At 33.8% G+C, this 17,253-nt stretch overlaps 4 protein-coding genes across 6 annotated transcripts; 2 read left to right on the forward strand and 2 right to left on the reverse strand.

Moving 5' to 3' along the window:
• Positions 1-1,949: 1,949 nt before the first annotated feature.
• LOC101204732 (lachrymatory-factor synthase) lies at positions 1,950-2,441 on the reverse strand. The gene has a single exon (XM_004148375.3). It carries the CDS (start codon positions 2,439-2,441, stop codon positions 1,950-1,952), a length of 492 nt encoding a protein of 163 aa, XP_004148423.3.
• Positions 2,442-3,103: 662 nt separating this feature from the next.
• LOC101204487 (lachrymatory-factor synthase) lies at positions 3,104-3,953 on the reverse strand. The gene has a single exon (XM_004148374.3). The coding sequence runs from the start codon at positions 3,839-3,841 to the stop codon at positions 3,305-3,307; it is 537 nt and encodes a 178-aa protein (XP_004148422.1). The 5' UTR covers positions 3,842-3,953; the 3' UTR covers positions 3,104-3,304.
• Positions 3,954-8,747: 4,794 nt separating this feature from the next.
• Positions 8,748-15,909, forward strand: LOC101218249 (casein kinase 1-like protein HD16). 3 transcript variants are annotated; one of them, XR_968768.2, is made up of 18 exons: positions 8,748-9,410; positions 10,215-10,346; positions 10,430-10,503; positions 10,611-10,680; positions 10,902-10,957; positions 11,081-11,152; positions 11,559-11,653; positions 11,740-11,806; positions 11,896-12,025; positions 12,111-12,329; positions 12,438-12,580; positions 12,651-12,825; positions 12,942-13,032; positions 13,134-13,291; positions 13,392-13,580; positions 13,666-13,921; positions 14,531-14,915; positions 15,622-15,909. XR_968768.2 is itself a non-coding variant. In XM_011651429.2 (16 exons), the coding sequence occupies exons 1-16, from the start codon at positions 9,042-9,044 to the stop codon at positions 13,723-13,725; spliced, it is 2,100 nt and encodes a 699-aa protein (XP_011649731.1). In that variant the 5' UTR covers positions 8,748-9,041; the 3' UTR covers positions 13,726-14,405. The 3 variants fall into 3 exon arrangements, 1 of the variants encoding a protein (XP_011649731.1); XR_968769.2 differs by having other exon boundaries at positions 14,534-14,915; XM_011651429.2 differs by lacking the exons at positions 14,531-14,915; positions 15,622-15,909 and having other exon boundaries at positions 13,666-14,405.
• Positions 15,910-16,515: 606 nt separating this feature from the next.
• On the forward strand, positions 16,516-17,250 carry LOC101218010 (mitogen-activated protein kinase kinase kinase 1). The gene has a single exon (XM_004148344.3). It carries the CDS (start codon positions 16,516-16,518, stop codon positions 17,248-17,250), a length of 735 nt encoding a protein of 244 aa, XP_004148392.1.
• The last annotated feature ends 3 nt before the right edge of the window (positions 17,251-17,253 follow it).

The following is a 17,253-nucleotide window of genomic DNA, read 5'->3' on the forward strand; positions in this document are numbered from 1 at the left end:
CTCCACTTTAGAAAAATGGGAAATATATTGGATTTATTTATTTAATTATTACTTTCATTGGGGTAAAGCATACAAAAAATACTCTTAGGTTAAATAATAAGTTTAGAAATATTGACATTTTTTTCTAATAAGGCTCACTCTCATCCATCAAGTTTGGCCTACCTAAACACAATGTTGGATATTATTGAAAGATTCAATATATTATATACATACATATATATATATCTAATTAATGGTAGAATAATAAAAATATATGGAATACTCAAATCACATATCTTTATGTTTGTTGAAATATGCTCTAGGTTATGTGCTAATGGCTTCCATTACTATGTTAAAAGTAAATATAATTTAGTCTCTTTTTCTTTTTGCAATAAAATATATTGTTTTTTAGAAAAATGGATAGAAATGTTGGGCATTGATGAGTGGGAGAAAGGACAAAGGAATTGCTATCACATGCATGGTTGACATTAAACTACATTTATGATATAAACATTAATTTCTCTCTCAATCTTAATGTTTGTATTGCCAAATTTAAATTTAAAGTTAGAGACTCAGATTCTTTTGTTTTGAGTTTTAATGTAATATTTTTTTCATCTTTTTTGTACTTCTCAGGATGAAGATTGTGTTAAATGGTAACATTTAAAACTTAAATTTAAATTTAAAAACTAATTTAAGTAGAAATCAATAGTAGTATTTTTCCCAAATTCTAGAAAGAAAAAAAAAAAAAAGAACCCTCACTTCTTTTGATCATTTAATTAAACTATTTTCTTTACTCTCGATTAATTACATAATAAGAAACAAAATTATTAACTATAATTAGTAAGAAATTTAAAACCAATATACAGACTCTTTTTAGACTGTTTTTGGGTATGTTATTTTATTTAATATTTATAACTTAAGACAATTATCATTCAATTTCAGTTAAGCAAATTTAAAATTATGATACAATTGCTTTATGTTTTCACAAGATCAATAATGTTCTGCTATGATATCTTTAAGAACTAAAGCTTATGTGAAAACATGTACTTTTTCTAAAGGTATATTAAAAACATGTACATTTGTCTTGACAATCAATTTGGTAGAAACAAAAACAGTCACTTTAGATGACATTTTTGATCCATTTCAAGCCTTTTAAACGTTTGGTTTTTCTAACGGAAAAATCACTCGTGAGCAAGTTGAAACTACGACCTATAAATAAATATTTGTTATGATGATCGAAACATACTCTTTTTGAAATTTGAAGCATCCAAATCTAACTAACAACCGTCAAGTGTAATGCTAAGGACAAAAGCTTGCATTTGATTGTCACAATCTTCAAACCTTCGTTAATTTAGAGTGTAGTTTTTTCCATATCTACTTAATTCATAATTTAGCTTAGCATATATTTTTTTAAAAGAACGATAGTAATTATTTTATTTTATTCTGTTTATACGGTTTTTAATCATGATTTTTTATTTATCAGTGAAAAGAAAACCTATATAGACAGATCAAATCAATTCATCTATTCTATGTTGTCAATCCTCCCTCTTTCCAGGTACCTTTGTCTTGAAAAGCAATTTGTTCAAATGTCACTATATATCATTTGAAACTTGACTATTCTAATTTTGATTTGTTTTCTTTTTCTTTCGTGAAATAAAAAAATACAAACAAAGATATTAAATAACAAATAGAAAAAACTTGAATGCATCTTAACTATTAAAATACAGTTCATATACACAAGAAGACGTAAGAACAAAATCTCAAATGAGATACACAATCATAAAATCAAACAAATTAAACACACATGAGAATTTCTAAGATAAACTCATAGTCAACGCAACTTAAATAACATAGAGAATTCAAATTTCCCTTTCTCTACAAACATTTGTTGTAAGTAAAAGGAAAAATGAAACTAAAACTTATTATCAGCTCCAAATAGTTCAATATAAAGATTTGAAAAATGATAATGTTTATAGGGGACTCTTCTTCAAAAAGTCAGCCATTTTATTCACCATTTGGTGGAGACCAGAGTCAAGATACTTCACAAACTCCTCCAGCGGCCACCCTTCGATCGGATCCGCCACGAACGACCAGACGAACTTGCATCCCCCGCCGCTTCCCTGGAGTAGCTTCATGGTGGCCACGTAGGATTTGAATCCCATGTTGTTATCGAGGATCTCGTAGGTGAGAGTGTGTGCGATGGGATCAATCAGATTCAGCCTCTCTTTGGCCCACTTGATCGACGACGGGGTGACGGTGACGGCGCAGTGGCGGACCAAGCCTGGCTGCCCAGGTACGCCTTCGACGTAGTGACAGGTGTCGACAAAGGGGAGCCATTTGTGGAGGCTGCAGAAGTCGTCGGTCAGTAGCGGCCAGATTTGATGGGGATCTGCGGCGGTTGTCTCGGCGAAGACTTCTCCTTCCCACTTCGACGGAGGCGGCGGTGGCGATTGTTGTTCCATGGAGAGATAGAGAAGGTTTAGTGTTTGTTGTTCCTTTATGATGGATTTTAATTTAGATTAAATAGACATTCCTATGCCACTAAACGATTTCTTTATTCTGTTTTCTTCTCAACTTTAGAAAAATGGGAATCAGATGGGATTCTTTATTTAATCGTTATTATTATTATTATTTTAACTTTCATTTGGGTGAAGCATAAAAAAATATTATTAAGTTAATTAAATGATAAGTTTAGAAATATTGACATTTTCTTATAGTAATTATATTGTATGTCATATAAAGTCATACATAAGTTCTAATGATTATGGTACTATAAAGGCTACTCTCGTGTTCCGTCTAGTTAAAAAGTAGCTTGTCTAATACGTTGTTTGGGTTGAGTTTAGATTGATTGGAATTTGAAAAGTCTCACTACCTTTGATTCCGATATAAAAATAGAAACTATTTAAATATGGCTTAAATGTACAAGCTTGTTTTTTTCAAGATGGCTTTGTAATCACACTGTCTTATGTGAGTATCAACTGTAAAATCATTTTAGTTAATTTATACTTTTTATATTGAATTAGAAATTCCCTTAAAAGTCATAAATGTAATATTTCTTATTTTTCTCTCCTTTTTTTTTTTGCAACAGAATATATTGTTGTTTTAAAAAAGAAAAAAAAATGGATAGAAATGTTGGGCATTGATGTTTGAACTTTTCTTTGAAGTGGAGAAAGGACAAAGGAATCGCTACCACATGCATGGCTGACATTAGCATGGTTTTTTCAAGAACGATAGTAACTATATAATATAAAAGACAGAAATTGAAATTAGCATTGAGGAGAAGCCAAAAAGGCATAATTATTACAATAAGAACCTCAACGAATGGTTACTTTGTGATTTCATTTTCTACTACAGCAGCCTCCATTCGGTTGGCCATCGACCTCAATCCCACTTCATACTTCTTCACCAAATCCTCCAGCTTCAAGCCTTCCACTGCCTCAACCTCAAACCTCCACTCAATCATGCACCCACCCCCGCTCACACTGCCCACCTCCATCGTCGCCACGTACGACTTGAATCCTATGTTGCTATCCACTATCTCGTAGCATATGCGGCGGTGCTCCTCGTCCACTCCCACCAGGCGTTCTTTGGACCAGCTAACAACGCCATCTGAGCCGTCGGAGGAGGGAATCGAGAACCCGGAGCAGAACCGGACGGAGCCCACCTCGGCGTTGGTGCCTGAAAGTCCGTAGCAATTAGCTAGAGTTGGAAACCATTTGTGGAAGTTGAAGAAATCCTTTATCATGGGCCATATCTGGTCCGGCGTCGCCACGGTTAAGGTTTCTGTAACCCGGCCTTCCCATTTTGCTGCCATTGGAGAAGGATCGTGGAGTCCGGTGTGAAGATATATCCTTCCCCCCATTGCTAAATGCTTAAAAAAAAGTTCAGTTTGGGGGTTTGGGGATTCATGCCAATCATGCCCATTGGTAATTCAATATCGTTGTTCCATTCACGACAGATGTTGGGTCCAAAATATCATTTTTCATTTTCGTATATGCATATTTAAGGCATGTTTGACCACTTTTGTGGGTTTTCTCCTTTATTGTTTATATTTTTGTGATAAACAAACAACTATGCTTAATAATTATTCTTTTTTCAAAGTAAAAACAAACAGAAACATCAATTTATAACCATTTCTTTGTTTCTTGTGTTATCTTTTCTATCGTTTTTGTTTATTTTTTATAGTTTAAATATTTATATAAGGTCAAATTCTAACTCATTTACAATAAGTCTAAATTTAAAACCTCTTAAAATGTATAAAATATTTAAATTTGAAAGATCAAAATAATATATAGGTTTAGATATTCAACTGTTTAAAATTTAAAATTAAATTTAACATGTAAATACGAACAAAAAAAAAACAAAATATAAAAATACAACCAAGTAGAAAAGGAACATAAAATTTGAAAATAGAATAATACATGAATCTAAGTATAAAAAATTTCAAATTTGAAAATTAAATTAAAATAAACATTTAAATATGAACCCAAAATAAAAGTAAATACATATATGAAAAATTAATAATGGAGGGAAACAAAATAACAAGTATTAAGCATATATAAATATAAAAAATTAATAGAAGAAAATAAAAAAAAATAATACAAAATTATTAATATTGGAATTGAACTCAAAATTTAGAAAAAAAAAATGGTTTCAACATTACACAACTAGCAAATTTAGAAAACATACGAAATGGAATTAAATAAAACGTCAAGAAGATTAGGAGAAACTGGACTATATAGTTTCTCAAATTTTGTTCCTTTTAAAATTTTAGAAACGTGCTACTTAAATTATTTAAGTTTGGTAGTTCAATTTTAAATTTTGGATAAATTATAATTATGGTTACTAGAAAAAAAAACTGTAGAAAGTTGCATGATAAAAATAAGTAAATTTCCATTAGGTGCAATATATACTAAAATTTATCTACAAATAACTACATAAGTAAACGATGAGAAAAAAAACAATAGAATGGAGCCTCAAACATCCCATAAAAAACGACATCGTTTTCAATCATATAAACTACTGATTTAACTTAATCAAGACCAAACAATTGAAGCTATCAATGTATTACAATTAATGAAATGGTTTAAGAGTAACAAATAAAGAATAATGAACTTTAAATTAATAAACAACTATTACCTCCACTAATTACTATTCTAAGCACGAAACAATTGCTCAGAAAAGTGGGCTGGAGTGGAAAGCCCAGTAAAAATTGGGCCTGAGCTGGGGTCATCAAATGGAAAGTCTTCGTGTTGGGCTTGTTGACGGTTGGAAGCGAGGAGAGCAATCTCAGCTCGAGTTTTGGCCAACTGGGTTTCTGCCACGTGTAATTCATATTGTAATTGGGAAATAATCCCAACACATCCGTAAATTGGATCTTCAATTCTACATTTTGCTTCAAAATACAAAGTCTCTGCTGCTTCACCTCGTAGATCCATAGGAACTTGCTGATTAAATTAAATTAAATTAACCCAAAAGAGAGTCTAAGATTTTTAATTTAGATTATAATTTAATGAATTGTTCAATAAATGAAAACAATGTACTTACTTGAAGGAATTTAGCAACATTACTAGCACCATAGATTCTATGAACAATGGCGAATCTTTGAGGATTGTTTGAGGGAAAATAAGGAGAGAAAATGCAATTTGATGAACATCTTCTTCTTAAATACTTACAAGCTGCACAACGACTTGGAATCATAAGTAAAATCTTGAGACAAAAAATGGTTTTGGAAGAAAATATTAGAGAAGATTTTGTGTAGATTTTGCAAATCTTTTTGTTGTGTGTGTATATATACACACACACATGTTGTATTTTTTTGATTGAGTTGAAATGAGATGTCCAACGGCTAGTTTTTGAAAAAAAATTATGATTTAGAAGGAAATTCTTAGGTGGTTGGTTATGGTAATAAGTAAATTAAGAATTTGAGGCTTTAATATTTTCCTTCCTAAATGTTTCCTTTATATATTTCATTTACTTAGTTGTTTTTCCTCATGTCGTTGAGTGAATCGAATTTATTTGTGTGATTAAATATTAATCGAAGTGTTGTTTTAATACTATTTAGGAGTTATGTATGACTAATGAAATGTGAATTTCATGTGGTTAATAAATTGTTACGCAATTTGATTACATGGTTAAAGTTTGATTTTTATAATTTTGTTGTTGTGTTGTGTTCGTACTTTGGTTAGTCTCTAGTTGTTGTTTATTTTAATCCGTTGAGTTTAGTTTCATGAGTGTACGTTATATTGATAAGTTGTTGGAGTTGTTGATTCTAATATCTGTATATAATGAGTTGATTGATTTGTAAGTTCAATGAATCGTATGTAATTAACTTGAGAAATCACACACTTGTATTTCAATTTGTAAACATTTCAAATAGATAATTGTTATTCATCGAAACTTAAATCAAATGAGTAGAAAATAAATATAGTAATGTGGTTGAAGGGTAGTTATTTTGTATCAGTATAGTGTGTTGTTTTATGCATGTGATAGTACCATGGACGTTGTATGGAATAATATACCACTGTTATTAGATATTATTGATCTTAGTAATGTGCCCATTTTTTTTTATATACATGATCACACATGCCTATAAGGTTACAATTGATGATGAGGTTCTGCCCCCAATATGTATTTCAAAAGTTGAGAAACAAGAACGAGTAATATAAATAGCAAAATTGTGACCCTAAATGAAATAAACAAGTGGGTGGAGCCATTTACAAGTTGTAATTGTTTTGTCTTAAGAAGAAACAAATTGTATAGTTCTAATTAGGAATGACTTAGATTTAATATTTAAGTTTGTCAACGTGTTTTTGTAGTATCTCGTTGTGTTCTTAACATTTTTTTTTAAATATATATATATTAAGAATATGTAACGAATGCAAGAATAATATAATACATCACACGTAACTGTTTAAAAATTAAAAAATGTTTATTTATTATCATTATCGTTTATCATAATACATTTTCTAGAAATATCCATCGATGTCAATATTTTATTTTGATTCTATAAGATTTTTACAAGATAATGATTTAATGGAGTTCTTGTAAGGATGACCCATTTATATAAGTCCATATAAAACTTGATCCAATATTCAATTTTATGTTTTTTTAAAATGACATTTTGAATAGTCAGTAGCGTGTGAAAGTATCACATTCTCCATAAACTGCATGTGAGGGTTTACAGCTTAAAATAATTATTGTTTCTCGTTACAGCTTCTAGCTCATTTTTCTTATTTCTCATCAAACGCAACGATAATTTTTCTTCGCTTTTTTTAATCTCACTTTAAATTCTCTTCAAACACAAGCACAATTTAGTTATTTGATTTTTTTTTTCTTTTTTAGATTACTTCTCTCGCTTCTCACTTCTTCCTCTTGTTCTCTATCACACGATTTTTCATTAAGAACAACAACTGTAAAACGAAGAAGGAAGAGAAAAAAGTTAGAGAACGAATGAGAAGAAAAACGTAGTAGAGAAGAAGAAGAAAGCATATAAAATAGAATAAGAAGACGACGACGACGATGAGACAAAAGATATAAGAAAAAAAAAGTGAAACAAAAATGAAAAGCAAAGAAAAAAGAACAAGCATTAGTGCATATCTAAAAGCTTATAGATTAAACTTGCAAGTAAGTTAAGCTTTGTCACAACTTGACATAATTAACCTATTTTAACAATAATAAAAAAAATGTTTCAACTTTCTATTTATAAAATAATCGTTTTAACCCATTAACCTCAAACATTACACAAATAAATCATACATACCAAAACGTTGATATTAAGTTTGTGCTATTAATTTCGTGGTCAAAAGCTAAATACGTAAACACGTTTATTAAAAATAACAAGTAAGCGTCAAATCATTCATCCATGAAAAGGAAGAAAATAAATCCCCATGATTTGTTGTTTTTCTTTTAAAGTATTATTTAATAAATTTAGAAACAGAATATAGAAAAAAGAAACATGTGAAAAAGCTTAGAGTATTTAATATATTTGTCACAAAATTGATAGACAAACCTTATGAAATAAGTTGGCTGTCATGGATTATTGATTCCAATCTCCAAATGCAATTGCTATCAACATATTCTTTCATATATATACATATAAATTTAATTCAAAAATTAGTTAATCTACGTTAAAAATAAATAACTCTTATGTTTAATAAAATCGTAATTTGAATTCATTATTCCATCAAGTTCTTCCATGTATTTTAAGATTTTTCTTTAAAAAAAATTAAAGCTAAGTCATTGGACTTTTGAAAGTAAGCATATTTCACCTATTTACTTCTTTCTTTTGTTATATACATTTTACGATGGGTTGTATAATAAAAAACCATATGCTTTATTTGATAACTACCTATTTATTTATTTTTAAATTTTCCTTTTTTTTTCCAATGTGGACATTTGAGTAAGTCAGTTTTCAAGAGTAAAAAAAAATACTTTTTTTAAAAAATAGAAAAAAAAATAGTGCATATGAATTTAATCTTCAAACATAAAAAGAAATAAAATCGAATGGATATCATATAGGGCAGTAATTTTAAAATTTTGTTTTCTTTAATTACCTAAAAACTCAAATATTTATTTTGACAAATTGTTATTGGAATTCAAATTCACAATTTAAATAGATGGTAATGATTTTTTTTTTTGAAAATTTGTTATTTAAAATAATTATTCTCACCTAATTAGACATTAAATAAACATAAAGTTTAAAATTTTGATACTGAATTCGTTAATTTAATAGAAAAAGAAATGAAAAAATGAGTATGGATTATGGTTTTCATAAACAAAGGCTAAGCTCTCAATATCTCTCTCTACTTTTCATCGTTTAGCTCTTCTTCTTCTTCTTCTTCTTCTCCAACCTTCTCCTCTGTACTTCAAAAATCAAACTCACCCTTTTCTCTCTTCTCCTTTCATAGATCTCCAACTTTCCATATCCACTTCCCCTTCTCTCCGATTTTCCCACATTCTCTCTTCTCAATTTGAATTTTCCCATTCCAATGACCCTAAATGCTTCCTAACTCTCCTTCTCCGGCGACCTCTTTCGCCCTTCATGGACCACCCTCTGTACCATGCCTGACCTCCCTCGCAATCCACTCACGACTCGGTCATTCCAACTTCCGCTTCCGATTGCCCACAAAACACCCATTAAGTTAACTCTAACAACACGCCACCCATCCCAACCCGCTAAAGGGAGTGGTGGGAAGAGTATTGAGGAGGGGAAAGACGCGATCGGTGCCGATGGTGATAGGGATTTTGTGAACCCTGGAATCGGTTTTGAAACAAAGGTACTACCTGAGAGTAAAGACGAAGTTGGGAAGGAGGAAGAGGTAGGGATAGTTGGTGTTGGAGGTATGGATGAGTTTGATAGCGGTGGAAAGAACGGTGATAAGGGTCCTGTAGCTGAAGATGAAGGCACGACTACTCCTCTTCCTGAGAAGGTGAAGCTTCTTTCATTCTTGGTTATGTGTTTGTTTTTTGACTTTTCTTGAATTATTGGGTTTTTGTGTTGGTGGTTTGAGAAAAGATAGCGAAGGATTAGTGAAGGAAAGTTGGGGGCTTGATTTCTTGGACTTCTTGGCTCATTACTGGGCAATCCCAAGTTCTTCGGGGGCGGTCTTTTTGGTTATGAGCTGATGCAACTTTTAGAAATGGCATAGTTTTGCTCTGAACTTCTGAGAGGGTTTCCATATATTTGGAGCTAATGAAGAAATGGGAATTTGCTATTCTGTTTGATTTCATTTTTTTTTCTTTATATTTGGAATTGTTTTCAGATAGTGTCATAGTATCCATTTCAAACTTCTCGAGCTGCAAGGATCTGATTGTGAAAGACAAATACTTTGCATGGAAATTATTGTGGCTCTACCTTTATCTTTCCTTTTGTGATTTTATTCAATACCCTATCTCTCAGCCTTTCTTTCTTTAGTCTTCCCGAGAGAATTATTTCTTGTAATTTTATTCACTTTATTAGCTCTTATTTGTCTCCATCTTGTTGATTGATCATTTTATACTGTATTTAGCATAGGATTATCTTCATTTAGATTTGTTCTTCTGGAATGACGTGGAAGTGATATGATGCCCATTTAAATAATGCACTCTATTTTTATATTTTAGTTTTTTGGGACAGTAATAGTGAGAGATTATATCTGGGAGTATCCCTTCATGAATATTGTAAAAAATTGTTGTCATGGACGTTTTTTTTCTTCAGTTTCTTTTTCAAATGGTTTATCCTCTTTATGCAACAGGTTCAGGTTGGTGGTTCTCCATTGTATAAAGTTGAAAGAAAACTGGGAAAAGGAGGTTTTGGTCAGGTGTATGTGGGTCGACGATTGGGTCCCATGAGTTTGAATGAAAGATCTGGCCCTGGAGCTGTGGAGGTATGGTATCCCTATCTGTAATGTCTACAGAATTATTTGTTTCATGCTTTTCCAACATTTCATATGATCTGTTAAAATTTCAGGTAGCCTTAAAATTTGAGCATAGAAGTAGTAAAGGGTGCAACTATGGACCTCCTTACGAGTGGCAGGTTTACAAGTAATCCTTTTCTCAGTTCTTGTATATTACATTTTAATGTCAGAAGGTTTCTTATACTACATATATGTATGTATACATGTTCTAATCACTTATCTCTTGGTTTTCAGTGCATTAGGTGGCAGTCATGGTGTGCCACGAGTTCACTACAAGGGTCGGCAAGGTGACTATTATGTCATGGTAAGTGTTGGTTCCTTTAACTTTTTTACATTTTAAGACTGTTAAAGCCTAAAGTGAATTGGGCATTATTATTATTTTGAGTTAAAAAATTGTGAGGTAGGACATTAAACCATCAACCTTTGGATGGTAATTGGTGCCTTTGTCCATTGGCCTATGCTTGAGTGGCCCAAGATTTGCAGCTTAATTTTATCGTTTTGTTTATAACTATAATTTGGATATAGGTTATGGACATGCTTGGACCTAGTCTCTGGGATGTCTGGAATAACAATGCTCACACGTAAGTTTAATTTAACAATTTATCATTCGTTTTTCAATCAATTTATCGATTTTGCCACTAGTTGAAACTTATACTCATGGTTTTACTGCATGGTAATATGTCTTCTTTTTCTTTGAATCTCAGGATGTCAATTGAAATGGTAGCATGTATCGCCATTGAGGCAATCTCCATATTAGAGAAGATGCATTCTAGAGGGTGAGGCCTCTACTCTGTATACTCCAAATAGTGATGATGGATAAACAGTTTTCTGGTTTGACATTGTGTGATTGGATTGCCATGGAATCAAATGGGAAGAAACTCAAAGTAATGGCTTTTGGATTGACATTTTAGGACTACCTCTTTTAGTTCATTTCACATTCACAGTAGAGTTAAATAGGGTCATAGGATGCTGTAGCTGTAAAGGGACATGTTAAGTCTGTCAGATTTAGGTACCTTTGCACAAAACATTGTGCTGCTCATGATGAATGATTTTTGCATCTACTAGGGCTACTGAGCTGGACTCTTTTTACGTAGTTGGCTCACTCACTGGCTTATGAATGATTTAATTGTCTTCTTGTAATTATTTTCTGCTTTTGAATAGCTCTGTTAACTTCTCTGACAGGTACGTGCATGGTGATGTGAAGCCTGAAAATTTTCTACTTGGTCCTCCAGGAACCCCAGAAGAGAAAAAATTGTTTCTTGTAGATCTTGGTTTAGGTATCTCAATTTTCATTTACTGTTCCATCTCATGATTTTTAATACTTATGAAACTCATATTACTATTTTATTGGTTCACCATTTAGCAACCAAGTGGCGAGATAGTTCGACTGGACAACATGTTGAGTATGATCAACGACCAGACGTTTTCCGGTATGAAAGCTGTATGTATGATATGATATTTATATGCATATATTTAACATTTAGGCTCTTAAACAACTCCATCTCACATCTACATTCAGGGGAACAGTTCGGTATGCTAGTGTGCATGCACATCTTGGCAGAACTGCTAGTCGGAGAGATGACTTGGAATCGCTTGCTTACACTCTTGTTTTTCTTCTCCGTGGTCGGCTGCCTTGGCAAGGATATCAGGTTTATGTTTTTTAGGGCTGATGGATGTTAACTCTTTGTGCAACTTTATGATACATTTGTTCTGAACTTGAGTTTATTTATCCAGGGAGAAAATAAAGGATTCCTTGTGTCAAAGAAAAAGATGGCTACTTCCTCTGAAACATTGTGCTGTTTTTGCCCTCAGCCTTTTAGACAGTTTGTTGAGTACGTCGTCAACTTGAAATTTGATGAAGAGCCAAACTATGCAAGATATATCTCCCTCTTTGATGGGATTGTCGGTCCAAATCCAGATATCCGTCCAATAAACACAGATGGTGCACAGAAAGTATTCCCTCTTTCTATGATTTTCACTTATCTGTTGACTGCCCATTTCACTTTTTGGTTGTTAACTTTGGACTTGAGCATACTCTAAACTATCATTTGTTATGTGAAGCTTATATTTCAGGTTGGGCATAAGAGAGGAAGGCTATCCATGGAGGATGAAGATGATGAACAACCAAAGAAGAAGGTTCGGATGGGGATGCCTGCAACCCAATGGATTAGTGTTTATAATGCCCGTAGACCAATGAAACAAAGGTTCGCACTTGAATCTAAAGATAAAGCTTAATTCTAACAAAAGGTTATTGACTAATTTGTCCTGATGTAGATACCACTATAACGTTGCTGATATGAGGCTCTCTCAGCATATTGAGAAGGGGAATGAAGATGGTTTATTTATTAGTTGCGTTGCTTCATGTTCAAACCTTTGGGCCCTTATTATGGATGCTGGAACTGGCTTTTCTGCCCAAGTTTATGAACTCTCACCCTACTTTCTTCACAAGGTTGGTTACCTTCCATTTTGGTCTATGAATTGTAAATACTGCTTTATTGCTCATCAACATAGTTAGGCTCTTATCAGTAGTCAAATTGCCAATTACATTCGTGTTTGTTTATTTAGGAGTGGATCATGGAACAGTGGGAGAAAAACTATTACATCAGTGCAATAGCAGGGGCTAATAATGGAAGCTCATTGGTAGTGATGTCCAAAGGTTAGTCTTAATACAGCATATTCCAAATGGCTAGAACAAAATGCAGCTGTATTGCGTGTCTGTGTGTGTTGCTTCTCATATTATATTCTAATTTAATGCAGGGACACAGTACCTCCAGCAATCCTATAAAGTCAGTGATTCATTTCCCTTCAAGTGGATAAATAAGAAGTGGAGGGAGGGATTTTACGTTACAGCCATGGCCACTGCTGGTGGTAGATGGGCAATTGTCATGTCACGTGGTGCAGGATTTTCTGACCAGGTATTAGGCTATTAGATTTTGTTAAAGTTGTTCTGTTAAAAGCTATTGCATGACATTGAAGGGAATTTTCCATGAGTGTTGACTTTTGATCACTTCACAGGTTGTGGAACTAGATTTCCTATATCCCAGTGAAGGCATTCATCGCAGGTGGGATAATGGTTACCGCATCACATCAACTGCAGCAACTTTGGACCAGGCTGCTTTTGTTCTGAGTGTGCCAAGGAGAAAGCCTGCTGATGAAACTCAAGAAACACTCCGTACATCTGCCTTTCCTAGTACACATGTGAAGGTTAGTCGTGGAGACATACACTATGTTATGTCTTTGCTTAAAATTGTTAAATTTCTGAAAGGTTTGGTTTCTGGTGTTTATGCAGGAGAAATGGGCAAAGAATCTTTATATTGCATCTATTTGCTATGGCCGAACTGTTTCATGAAACACTCCTAAGTTGATGCCACTTAGAGCCTGGAATTTTTAACAGATGGTGCTCTTCTTTAGGCGGATATGGATTTTTATGGCAAACACTTGACTGTGGCTAATGGAGTTGATGTAGCTAAACTATTCATTAACATCACCAACGTGTTGCATCAGTTACAGACGCCTATGCTCTGGCTTTCATTCATGTTATTCAAGTATGAGCTAATTTTAGATCTTTCATGTCCCTGGGGTTTGGGTACTTTTACCAATTTGTTAAAGGTTTTGTATAGTCATGAGCACTAGTTCTTGGTTGAAGGCATGTGCACAGCATAGGTCATCTTTTCTGGGTGCTGGGGAAATGTGCAGTTACGGTTATCAAGCATCAGTGGGCTCTGGCTATCGATATCCATTTTGCTTGTACTTAGATCCTTATCTATCACCTTTTTGGAACTGAGGATATTCTAAATGTCTGAACCTGGAAGATATCGATTTTACACTTCTAAGCGACACTTTTAGTGGATTTTGTATCAATATAATCATTAGTTAACTGATGATTTTGTGGCCTGTGCCTACCCCCTTATTTTTGTGGATATGTACTAGGGCAGATATTGATTGTCAAACTCTGGAACTGCTGTCATATTTACTCCCCCCACCCCTTATTTTAGAATATTAAATCAATTACTTCCTCTTTACAAGGTTGATATGACCCATTTATTTATTTATTACCCTTTAATTCTGAATTCCATTTTGGCCAGTTGGTCTACAGTTTTATTTCCGTGGCACCTTCCACTATGTAAGATTATAAAGTTTCCTTCCCCCTGCAGTAGATCACAAGATTTCTCAAACCAGAGACCCTGTAGCTGAATATAGTCAAGGGACAAATTGCATCTACATTTGGCTGTACAGAGGCTGAATGTGGAAATTTGCTAATGGACTTGTTGGTTGCAGCAAATTATGCCAGATTCAGCCATCAGCTAGTTGGCCAATTAGATCTTGCCAATTTGGTAATGCCAGTCCACTATTACCATTCTCTTCTTGTCTTTGACCTAGATTTTGGAATCGGAAAGTTGTGGGGCTCCCATCATCTATCAAGAATGAAGATGGCTGCCATCTGATTTCCAAGTGCCATCAAACTACTTCATGCAGTTCTTCCAGTGATTCTACCATCGTGTTGCATTTTTCTTTGAGCAAGTACATCGGTGTAGTGTGGTAAGGAAAAACTATTCCTTTTAAATGTTTGTTGATATGAACTTTGTGGTTTTCAATTTTAGAGGTAGCAAAGGTAAAAGTCAAATACAATGCATGTTAATGTAATTTAAGTAGTGGATCCACTACTAATTAAACACTCTCCCTTTTCTATTATTGATCCACTACTTCTTTTATAGAAACGACAACTTTCATTTTTTTTTAATGAAAGTTGTTTCTATAAAAGTAGTGGATAAATAAAAGAAAAGGTAAAGAGTGTTTAATTAGAGTGCTCCTCACTGATAAACAGGCAGTACCTTTTCCCTGAGAATTAAGTACCTGAATCTCACGTCCCTGCATTGATTTTTGAGAGAAAAGACTTCTTTTTCTGCCACTACCCGACTGTCCCTTGGAAATTCATAGCAAAACATGTCCAGTGGGCTTCAGAACATTTTGAACTTGTTTTTGGAGATGCTACACTTTGGATTGACAGTAGCTTGGTTATTTGTCAATTTGTTGCGTTGCATATACTTCTATTTTTGAATCATGATTCATGTGATGTGATTGTGTGGTGTGCTGTACGCGTTTGGATATCAATAGAAAATATTTTCTCGTACTGAACATGGAGGCAATGAAGATCATTTTTCCTTGTGATTGTATAGACTGCTCATTCAGAATTAAAGAATTGAATAATTTTTGTTACTTATTCTGTTTCTATTATTAACTGCAGGTGTCTGAATTTTAAATTAGCACCTTCATAATCAATCTAAGTACATAATCTCTGAAGCCTCTCAGCTCGATACCAGATTCAAGAAAAACTGGATCGTTTGTTGATCACATATATGCCATGCACGTCACCATTTTAAGCTAGAAAGGTACATTGACGTGTTTGCTGGGATATTTAACTTCATTTTCCTGCTTAGTTTGTCAACTGATTAATGAGTTCCTGACATTTTGGATTATTGGTTTATTTGAGAGCTGCTATGCATTATCAACATCTTGCCTTCTTTCCTTCTTACTCAACATCTTATAACTCACCGTATGACTCCATTTATCATTGGGTCTGTCTGTAATGTTTGCTTGTTTTCAAACGTTTCATACGACATCTGAAAAAAAACATCAAAGTTAGATATTTTAAATTCCAAATCTGGGCTTAGCATAAACAGATAATGAATATGAATACAATCTTGATGGATCGTCAAGATTCATTTGCCTTGATAGGTAAGAAATTTGATTCCCCCAAGTTTCCAGGTTTATTTTTTAATCTTGACATTGTGTGCGTAGAGCTTCATTTTTCAACTGCATGTAACAGGATCTTTAGTGGGTAGACATGAAGGAAGAGAAAAGGGTGGTGTTTATTTATTTATTTATATTTTAGCCATTACGTGCCTTGTGGCTGACCACCATTACAACAAAACCGAGCAAGCCTATGAATTTTCCGCCTTACACTTTTCCTCTCCTCCATCATCCACCAAAACTATCCCCTCAAACTACACAAAGAATCGTGTGGCCACGTTCCTTACCCCATATTCCTTCCTGAAATATGTGTGTATATATGTATGTGTGTGGATATATCTAAGAACTGTTTACCGCCATCTTCATTTCTTTTCCTTCAACAATTCTAATGGAGTCTGTTGCCTCTACTTCATCCCCTCATTCCGTTCCTCGGTTCAAGCCCTCCCAACCTGTGGCCGATAGGATCGTTAGAGCCCTCCACCATCATCTCCGTCTCCTTCACCGCTCCGGTTCTAATTTCTTCGTGTTGGGAGCCACAGGCAATGTTTACATTGTGTCTCTATCCTCCACCCCCTCCTGCACTTGCCCCGACCGTATTACCCCATGCAAACACATATTGTTTATCTATCTTCAGGCCCTGGGTTTGTCGCTTGATGACGTATGTCTTCGGCGAAGAACGCTGCGTCCTTGCCAATTGAATCGTTTGCTGGCTGCACCCATTATGTTAAAATCCCTTGCTGAAATTGGGTTACGTAAAGTATTTCATCAACAATTCTTTCAGGTAAATGATAGAGCAGCATCTTCTTCTTCTTCTTCTTCTGTAACCGTTGAAGATATGGAAGATGGGAGTGCTTGTCCAGTTTGTTTGGATGATATGAAGAAGAAGGATCGGGTTGTGGCTTGTTCGACGTGTCGGAATCTTGTTCATGAAGATTGCTTCACGAGGTGGAAACGGAGCAAGGGAAGGAGAAATGTTAGTTGCGTAGTTTGTAGGGCACGGTGGAAAGATACGAAAGATGAACAACAAAAGTATTTGAATTTGTCTGCTTATATCATCAACGAACACGACACAATCGATGCCACTTTATATAATAGCAACAACAACAATAATAATAATACTTGAATG

This window comes from Cucumis sativus, chromosome 2, assembly GCF_000004075.3.
Source record: "Cucumis sativus cultivar 9930 chromosome 2, Cucumber_9930_V3, whole genome shotgun sequence".
NCBI lineage: Eukaryota > Viridiplantae > Streptophyta > Magnoliopsida > Cucurbitales > Cucurbitaceae > Cucumis > Cucumis sativus.

Excerpts from the sequence above, each read along its gene's own strand:
- LOC101204732 (XM_004148375.3), bottom strand. The coding sequence starts at position 2,441 with ATGGAACAACAATCGCCACCGCCGCCTCCGTCGAAGTGGGAAGGAGAA.
- LOC101218010 (XM_004148344.3), top strand. The coding sequence starts at position 16,516 with ATGGAGTCTGTTGCCTCTACTTCATCCCCTCATTCCGTTCCTCGGTTC.
- LOC101218249 (XM_011651429.2), top strand. The coding sequence starts at position 9,042 with ATGCCTGACCTCCCTCGCAATCCACTCACGACTCGGTCATTCCAACTT. Across the intron at positions 12,026-12,110 it reads TGCCTTGGCAAGGATATCAG|GGAGAAAATAAAGGATTCCT; the intron begins GTTTATGTTTTT and ends TTATTTATCCAG. Across the intron at positions 12,581-12,650 it reads CGTAGACCAATGAAACAAAG|ATACCACTATAACGTTGCTG; the intron begins GTTCGCACTTGA and ends GTCCTGATGTAG.
- LOC101204487 (XM_004148374.3), bottom strand. The coding sequence starts at position 3,841 with ATGGGGGGAAGGATATATCTTCACACCGGACTCCACGATCCTTCTCCA.